At 36.6% G+C, this 9,868-nt stretch overlaps 1 protein-coding gene across 1 annotated transcript; it reads left to right on the top strand.

Moving 5' to 3' along the window:
- Window positions 1-3,793: 3,793 nt before the first annotated feature.
- Window positions 3,794-7,671, top strand: LOC104408767 (alpha-1,6-mannosylglycoprotein 6-beta-N-acetylglucosaminyltransferase A-like; the record flags this gene model as incomplete). Its single annotated transcript, XM_010018475.1, has 2 exons — window positions 3,794-4,184; window positions 7,504-7,671. Coding segments are annotated over exons 1-2 (406 nt in total), but the record flags the coding sequence as incomplete, so codon positions are not given.
- Window positions 7,672-9,868: the final 2,197 nt, after the last annotated feature.

Genomic DNA, 9,868 nt, shown 5'->3' with positions numbered 1-9,868 from the left:
GGATATGTGTCATCAAAATCTGTTCACATGAAGATTGTTCGTACTCTATTTTAAGCAGTTAAAAAAAAAAAAAAAGATGATAAAGGCTTAAAATGCCGAGAACTGTGTGGTTTGCATCCCTGAAGCACAGCTCACGTTAGCATTGGAGTCCTTTCCTGCTAGGATTCTAAATAGCATGAGGGTTTTTTTGTTTGATGACATAGGCCTGGTAATGTTATCCTCTGTAACCAATGAATTGACCAGCTGTTGAACAGGATTTTATTAAATACAGAACGGGGAAAAATGTGGTTTTAATGAAGCTGTTTAGTAGTACTTTTAGTATTTCAAAATTCTTACACCTGTTTAAAAGGGTACAAGGTTAGCCCTTTTCCAAAGAAATGTGCTAATCATTTTTGTTAAGGGTGGAGGTAGTTATGTTTTAAATTGTGGTATGTTTTTCACAAAGATTGTAACTGGTCTGTTTGAAACATAACAAAACACAACAAAACATCAGTGCATAGGTTTAACTGCGGTGAGATTTTGGTGGTTGGAGTTGAGTTTAAGGAAGAATATAACAAAGCTATTCTTTATTAAAGGTTTTCTTGCCTTGTATATCTTTTCACTTTCACCCTGTTTTTCACACTTGGCCTTTAGCTTTGGTACATTATCTACTCTCAGTAAATCAGGAGGAATTATCTTCTTAACAGTTTTACAACCTCACAAGTATGACATACTCAGTTTACAGAGGAGCATTGGAATTATTTCAAGAGTTGTCTAAGAGTGAGACAACCTCTTTCTAGAGCTTAAAAAAAAACCCAAAACCCCAACCAAACAAAAAAGCCTGTCGCTCCTTAGAGGCGTGTACAAATATATTTATCCATATCCTCTTTAGATATGACTCCCATTGTGTATTTTGAAGACCAGACCAGGAAAAGGCCTTAATAGTTAAGAGGATCAGCTCCTTTGCAATCATTTTTAAGGGAAGGGGGAGAATAAGGAAAATATTCTACCACTTTACATTGGGGAATGGCTTACTTGGTAGTTATAACTGACATATACTATCAGTTTAACTATTGATAACTAGTCAGTAGGCACTATGAAAGTCCATGAGCGATTACAGTAGAAAAAATGTATATTGATTGCTTCAACTATTCCTCATTGCAGTTATTAATTCCCTGTTAAAACAGAAATACAGAGGTATTTCTGTGCTGCTGTCATTATGCATTCCACATAACTCCTTGATATCTTCTGACCATTGTCCACTTAGATACCACATAATGAGTCATTATAGGTATATGGTAATCATTAACTGGGAATAGTCGTATTGCAGTCCATGACATCTGCAAATTTAGGATTAAACATATACCGAAGTTAGTGTGGGTGTGTGTCCAGCCATGGAGGTGGTGGGAAGCACAGAGATTCTTCTCCTGTACACTTTACAAACTGCCATGGCCACCAGCAGTGCTGTAAAGATGATCAGTTAAGTAGATGTTGTTGGGCATTCCTCAAGTTGCTAGCCACTGGAATTACTTAAGTGACACTAAAAATAGGGCTGGTTTGTGGGGTTTGGGGTTTTATTTTTATTACTTTTAATACTTGAAATAATGGGGGCCATTCTTCCACCTGTCAATGAATTGCAATCCTTTCTAATAGCAAAACTTTAATATTTGCTGTCTACCTTGCTACAGCTTTTGAGGGGATTGAAGGCTTTTTTTTCTGTTGATAAACAGAATGGCAAAGTCGACAGTTGTACTTAAGTAGATCATTCTCATAGCTTAGACATATACTGGTTTTGTAATCTTTGTTTCTGTTCTAGAAATTTAAAAAGAAAATTGTGAAATGCTTGCATTTTTTTATTGCTGTTTTTAATGTTTATTATGTTCTGTGGGTTTCCATCCTAAACAACTAGTCATAAAAAATTGTTAGCACTTGTCTGTTAAAGCATGGTGGCGATAGGGTTACTTTTTTAATCAGTGTTTTCCACTTCACAAACAACTGATAATTGGGGAAGAAATATTGGCTGTTACTACTGCAAATCTTATTGCTGTAGAGGACAGTGTCAATTCTTACTTGAAATTAAGTCACTGAAGGATTTTATACAGAAAATTATCAATTTCTTTTTGTGATGTTATTTTAAACTATTATTTTTTTCTAGATTTTATCAGACCAGATATTGCAAAGAGTAGTAAAACATTCAGGTTTTAATGAAATAACAATACTCTAGTTTTTAGTCAGTCCAGGAGTGTCCCAAGGCTATAGTTACATAAACTGAGAGAAGTAGAACTTCCCTCTGCCATTTCTTAGAAAATTAACTTTTATGGAGAGCAACATTAGAGTCCTTTGTTTTCTCTATTGATACTAATGATTTTCTTTATTGAGATATTTTAAGTGTGGAAAAGGTCAACTTGAGGGCTTTGTAATCTTTTTCACTGTACTTGCAATTCATTTTTTGCACCATTCCTTCTTCAGCAAACAATGGCTACAAATTGTTCTTTTAGCAATGTATGTGCATGGTACAGTTGCTGCCTTGTCTGATGTTAGTGTACTATGTAATGCACGTTCACTTCTACGATCGATAATGGTCAATAATGCTAAACCCACACACAAGGCGTGTTCAAGATAAGTGGTCCAAAGGTATTTCTGTCCCTCTGCAGAACTGCTGGTTCAACTGAAAGCAGAAAATCTAAAGGGAATTTTAATGAACAGGGAGCACTGCTAGCAGGCATCTGTGTAATTATCCTATTAAAAAAAAAGAGTAACATCTGCATTATCTGTACCAGAGGAGAGTGGAAGGGAACATTATGTTCTCTAATCCTGTCTGGGAGCATTATGAAGTTAAAAGGATAACATTTTACCAAATCATGTGTTTTAACATGATGGGTTACACTTAATTACCTTTTAATTACCTTTCTTCTTGTTGGGCTTTATGCTAAGGACCCTGCCTGCAGCCCTCATCACAGACCTTTTCTTGCCTTTGGATTCTTTATGCCAAGATTTATCTTTTTTACCATGAAAAGATGGTCCTACGATGTCATGAAGGCCATTATCACAATTCTTTTTTCCTAGTGTGTCAAAAGCTCCGAGAACATTATTTTTATATGCAAAATATATGTTGTAGCATTTAGATGATTGTGTTTTGAATTTGATTGTAAAGGGCAAATTCATTGGACTATGTTTTATGAATAAGGAGTAACTGTGCATGGCAGAGGCCACACAGGAGAAAGAGGAGATTATTTCAGCCTTCTGACTGCTTGCAGTGTAAGCCAGGAGAGTGTATTGGCTTAAATAATGTACATTTCTTTTTTCTTCTTTACCCCTGAGGGAGTCTGATTTCCTGATCATCTATCTAGCCATATGCCGTAGCTCTTGCCAGGAACTCTGAACAGTGTCACTGCCAGCTAAAATTACTTGTTTTCTGAGAACTGAATTATGTTGAGAATTGTCTTAAGTTGCTGTACTGGCAACATCACAGAGTTTTGTGTATGCACTTAAAAAAAAATGCAAAAGCAGCCTTACCTTGAAATTCAGCTTAGAAACCACTTCAAGCATTGAATTTTATCCAGATACTTAGAGGTGTTCTACAACTGCTCAGGTGCATCTCTCCCTCTTCTCATTGTCTTTCTAGTGCTTTTCTCAGCTTCTTTGTGCTCTGGCTAGTACAGTACAATGTTGACACAGACACATTAAACATTTAAAAAGAAAGCATATTGTCTACTCCTGTTCTGTACCAGTGAGGGTGAAGTCCTACTATAGCTAGTAGTAAGACTTTCTAATATGTTGTGGTAACAATGCTTCCTTTCTTTCCTTTCACAACAGGATGGAACTGAAACACGGATATATGTTGACTAAGGAGTTGGAATAAGACTGAGTTCCGCTCTGTGATATCTATATACCTGGACCATGAACTTGCTGTTTGGCTTCATGCTTTAGGAACTTTTGTAGTAACTGTGTGAAGCTGTTGGGAATCATGGCATTCTCTCCATGGAAGCTGTCCTCTCAGAAACTTGGCTTTTTTCTGGTGACTTTTGGTTTCATTTGGGGAATGATGCTTCTGCATTTTACTATTCAGCAGCAAACGCAACATGAAAGCAGTTCAGTCCTGCGTGAGCAAATTTTGGATCTCAGCAAAAGATATATCAAAGCATTAGCTGAAGAAAATAAAAATGTGGTTGATGGGCCTTATGTTGGGACAGTGACAGCATACGGTAAGTGTGTGATCTGGATTACATGGTGATCTGATTAAAGTTTTTTCAAAATTGTCCAAGTATTTTACTTCTGAATGCTGCTCAATTGACAGTACTTTCCACTGTAGATTTTCTGCACAAATGGAGAAAAGAACCTTCACTTGTAAATATGAAATGGGAAAAATTTTACATTTCCAGTCACTTGGAAAATAAGTTGTCTGCTAATTAATACATCTGTCTAGTAGCTGTATCTAGTATGCCTCAGGTTGTTTGTTAGAACTTGATCTAAAATAAACATTTTCTGCTTGGGAGGCTTTTTAGTTTGTGTATCAGTAATCTAAGAAATTCTTTGTGGAAGAAGAACTTGCCTTACTGGTAAAGACCTATGTTTATTTCTTCTTCTTTCTCCTTTCACTTCTTTGTTCAGTCAGTTTGTTAGTTTACATAACATTTAAGTTTACTTCTCTGGCATAATCTTAAATTAAGATCAAATATATTATGTTTGCTTCAGGGTAGAGAACTCTCTGTGAGTTCCAGTGCCTTGTTCGGCAGGAAGTTTTAATGCTTACTCTTTTTCTCTAAAAGATTTTTTTAGTGTGTGAAGGTGCTTGCCTTTAAGCCTGAGGTTATCATCCTAAACACAGCTAACAATTATATTACTATGTTGCTTAAGCAAAGCTGTGCTTATTCTGTTACTTCTGATTTGTTGAACTATACTGGTATTGTAATCTTACAATACAAACTAAATAGCGTGGTACTAGATCAATCTTTACATTGAAGACCTCCAAACAAATAGAGGTCCCTAGAGAATTGTGTGTGTAGGCTTAAAACAAAACCCTATCTGCCATATAGCCATTATCAGTGTCCCATTATCTTGTAAGGGTGCTTGGTGGGAGGGGAATTAAAGAAGAAAAAAAAAAACCAAACAACAAAAGACCCCAGGTTGTCACCAGAAATGGAAGGGTAACTGTTAATATGTTTCCAGCTACGTCCAAGGGTAGAGGATATACTTAAACTAAGTTCCCCCAAAGCTTGTTGCCTGTGATATTAATTTCGTGTTTCAAATCCCACTGAGGAATAAGTTGAATTGCCACCAAACAGTGGTCAAGTTCCCTAGGAGAAGTTAAAGAACGTTTGAAAATGGGTAAACATTTGAAAACTTTGTAACTTTTCTGTGAAAATAAAGCTAAATTTTGTCTAGAAATTTCAACTTCCATGGCTGAGTTTTAAGTTTGGACAGGTGTTTTCAAATGAGGAGTTTAGGAAGATGAAAAATATTGGTAATGTATTTAGTTAAAATATTAGAGGCAGAGATGCTATGGTGAGTGAGTAACATCATAATGAAACTGAGTAAGATAGCTACTTAATAAGTAAGTCAATTTGTCCTGCTTGGCATATCAAATCAGTTGTTGATAGCAAACAATCAAGTTAACTATTCATGACTAAACACATTAATGACTAATATTAACGATAATTGGTAGAAGTTGGTTCACTAGTCTGTGAAAATTAACACTCTTGCTACTTAGCCTCCTTATTGCTTTTATTCTTATCCTCTGATTGGTATTGGTGAGCACAGTCATGATTTCCATGCTCAAGAATAAGTTTTAAGTTTGCTTGATTTGGCTGCTTTTACCCACCCAAAAGATTTTCAATTATTCCTTAATTTCGATTAAACAGCTTGTTCACTTTGTCACTATTTCTTTCTACCATATATTCACCTGTCAGGTACTTGGATCTAACACTTTACTTTTGAAAGTTGTAGTCCAAATATATACAGAATATTAGATTTTTGTAGAAGTAAACAGTTGTTTTACAAAAATTATTACGAATCTGTGCTTCTGCCCTCCCCTTCTCAAACTGGCCTTCAATTGTTTGGGTTTGAGGTGTTTGGTTTCTTGTTTTATTTTGTTTTGTTTTTCTGTTCTGGCGAGCAGTCTCTCATACCTTTTCTCCTGTACACTATACCATTAAGTGACTTCTGGACCCCTTTTAAAGTATTCCAGATCATTATTAGTGCTTAAGATTCCATCTTCTGATCTTTAAAGGTCAGAGGAAAACACACAGCTATAAAGAAAAAAATCTAGTTTATGCTCCATGGAATAAACATAACTGTCCTTTTATTTGGAAAAAAGAAACTCAAGTTTTCTAAAAGTAATAGCATTTTCTTATTAACTGTCTTATTTGCACAAGAATTGGACTAGTCATGAAAAGAGAGCACAAAGTAGGTGTGGCAAAAATGCAACTGGTGTAGGGGCAGAGGAATCTTCAGATGTATGGAGAGATTTTTCCATTACAGATCAGAAAGTTATTTGATTCTAAAGTTGTGGAAACCTGAAAATGTATTAAGCATATGCACATGTAATTATTTTATGTAATTAAATGGGGAAATAATGTAAGTTAATCACACTGAATTCGTCACTCTTGAGACAAGGGTAAATAAGCAACGAAAAGTACTTCATTTCATGTTCTTTGGCTTGTTGCCACTGTAATTATACAGTTTAGTCTGATAGTGGTCCATTTTTCCCCTCTTGCCCACAGTTCTTTAAGTTTGCCCAACTGTGTGGGTTACTTCAAGAAATCTGAACAAAAGAAAAGGGAAGCAAAAATTATTAGAGAATTCTTTCTGGGCGGCCATTTGATAGGCAAACTTCTGTTATTGTTTGTTGCTTTCCACATGAAGGAAAGGCTGTGTCACACCAAATAGATAGGTAGAGACAATCGCCAATAGACTGAAGAAAAGCGACAGGTGATTCCTGGTGTTTTGTGTATCTGTCAGAAAGGTTGAACTTAACATTCGTTCTTCTTCTTTTTCTTTCTTTAATTTTGTTTTTCCTTTTTTTTTTTTGGTCTGTTCAGAACCTGGCCTCTGGTGGAGGAGATGCAGGAGAAGGTTTTTGTACTGGTGCAAAAACTGTCCCTCTTGGGAAGGGGATTTTTGTTTCCAAGTGACTGAGCACAAACTGTTCCTCTGATAGTGCTTGAACATGGATTTAGATTCAGACTCATTATTATTTAAGCAGCTTCTTATTACTTGAGCTATTACGAAGCATGCACTTTTTTGTTCTCATGTGCGTACCCATAAAGGCTCACACTTCACCTTGAATATAGGAGATAGATATATAGATGAGTTGCAGTGTGCTTTATAAAATACGTCTAGGGAAACTTGTATCTTAAACTGAGCAAAGTAGGAAATATTAGTGCATAGAACTGCTAATGACAAAGATTTGCACTGAGGAAGTGTCTTTATATATTCTAGTCTCATTCTTGTATCTATTTTTGATTCTGTCTGACAGTGTGCATCGCATTATTAAGCAATTTAACTTTTCATTTTCATTTGTAGATCTGAAGAAGACACTTGCTGTCTTGTTGGATAATATCTTGCAGCGCATTGGGAAGTTAGAGTCCAAGGTGGAAAACCTTGTGCTTAATGGAACAGGAGCAAACTCTACCAACAATACTACCACTCCTGCTCCTAGCTTAGGAGCAGTTGAAAAGCTTAATGTAGCAGGTGGGTATGGTAACTGTTTAAAATATTTATGGATTGTTTAATCTGTATATTTTTCTCTCACCACTATACCATGATTTTTCAGTGTTAGATATTTGGAATGTCTTAGTAAACAAAATTCAGACTCAAAGTCTAGCTTATGTCAATGGCAATCTTAAGTCCAGTGGTCGTTTACAAGCACAGAGGAAGACTTTGTTCTATGGTAACTTGAATGCATTAAAGAAAATAAAATTCTCTGCCAAAGGGGTGTAGTATATACCTTGTTCATAGTCACTTTCATACTTTAAAAGGTTGCTCTTTAGAATGAAGAAACTGGGCAAACATTTTCTCTCTGAACCTGATTGCTCAAGTTGGTATGAACTGCATTTCCACCATATGCAATTTATTGGTTATTAGCTGAAAGAAAACACTTAGTATCTTTGTTACTGATTGTGATTTTTTAAATGTCCTTCCCTACTCTGCTTAACAGCTCTTCCAATCTGACACAGAGAATGACCTACGTACCTTCAGCTTAAGTAAATATATGTTTTAAAACATCATTTGAAGTCATTAATTTCTTTTTTCTTTAGTGAATGGACTGTTTGCTACCCTTACAACTTCTCAAAACATTTGAGTCATCCTGTAGTGATAGAATGCATTTGCTGGCCTTTTCACCTGCACATCTCACTTCCATTAGTGTTCCGAGCTGTGAATGTGGTTGGTACACTGGGTCAATCTTGTTTTTTTACTGCCTGGTCTATTGCCCTGCATTTTGCTCTGCCGCCAGTCTAAATAGATACAGGCTGTCTGAACACATAGGAAGTCCTCTGGACTCACTTGAGCAGGTCCACGTCTCTCTTGTGCTGGGGGCCCCAAAGCTGAACGCAGTACTTCAGGCAGGATCCCACGAGAGCAGCGCAGGGGGGCAGAATCACCTCCCTTGACCTGCTGGTCATGCTCCTTTTGATGCAGCCCAGCATACAGTTAGCTTTCTGGGCTGCAAGTGCACGTTGCTGGGTCACACTGAGCTTCTTGTCAGTCAGCGCCACCAAGTCCTTCTCCTCAGGGCTGCTCTCAATCCAGTCTCTGCCCAGCCTGTTTTGTTTTTCTTTCATAAAAAATGAAAAAACGTCCCTGTATATTTGTCTCTGTAGCTGGACAAAAGAGAGACTTGATGCTGTTATTTCAATAGATTTGAAGATAATTGGAAGAAGGAAGCGCATGCTGTTGCTTATACATTTATAGGCAAAAGGTCACTGTTCTTATCTGATTTGGAAACATCTCTCATTGGTTCTTAGGCTGAATTGAATTTTGTTATTCTTGGAGTTTTCTAGATTCACAGTTTTCGTACTCATGAGCAATGTTTAAGGAGCTTGGTAAGAGTTTTCATTTTGCAGCTTACATAGCTTTTTGCTGCCTGGGGCTTGCTCTGTGGCAAAGTACACTGTTGGTCTTATTAGAGCTTCAACTTTTTCACTTTTGACTCTTGGTATGCTAATTTAAAATATCTGAAGTAACTGTGTTAAGCAGCAACAACAGAAAACTTTAGGAAACAATTTCTTAAGGTTTGCTTACTGTGTTATTCTGGAGACTGGACAGTGTTACCTCTTAGGGTATCTCCAGGCTGGATAGTAAAATGGAGCTGGAAGCTAATCCTTGTGTTAAAGTGCCAACTATTCATCTATTTGAGGCATTTGGTGGAAATTCATCTGATCAGAGGCAGCCAAACAGGGGAAAAAAATGCGTGTTTCTACTTCTGTTTTCATAGCAGTTTCCTGACAGCAGACTCTGGAAGCTATATGATTCCAGTAAAATCGTAATATAAATATCTCCTTTGTTAGGAAGGAATTGTTCAGAAAATAAGCTAGGTGAGTAAACATTGTGATAAGAGTACCAGGTGCAGTGTTGGTTTTGCCTGTAATACTTCAACAGTGTCTTTTTTATTGTGCTAGAGCAATAGAGATAATCTGAAAATTGTTGTAGAAGGCGGCGTTTTGTTATCCAACAGTTTGTCATTTTACTGGAGCTGAAACATATATGTATACTAATACGCATGATACTTTCATGGTTTTCTTTATATTCAGCTGTTACGCTATGAAATCATCACAGAGAGCAAACGTTAAGATAATTGTTCCTCTCTGTCATCTGTAAAATTTTAATGCTTACTTTAGATGATGGTGGTGGTGGTATTAGTAATTTCAGTCGTTCTGTCTGGGCAACT

Source organism: Nestor notabilis, unplaced genomic scaffold (assembly GCF_000696875.1).
Source record: "Nestor notabilis isolate BGI_N333 unplaced genomic scaffold, ASM69687v1 scaffold457, whole genome shotgun sequence".
Classification (NCBI taxonomy): domain Eukaryota; kingdom Metazoa; phylum Chordata; class Aves; order Psittaciformes; family Psittacidae; genus Nestor; species Nestor notabilis.
This window is presented reverse-complemented; position numbering and strand designations above follow the sequence as displayed.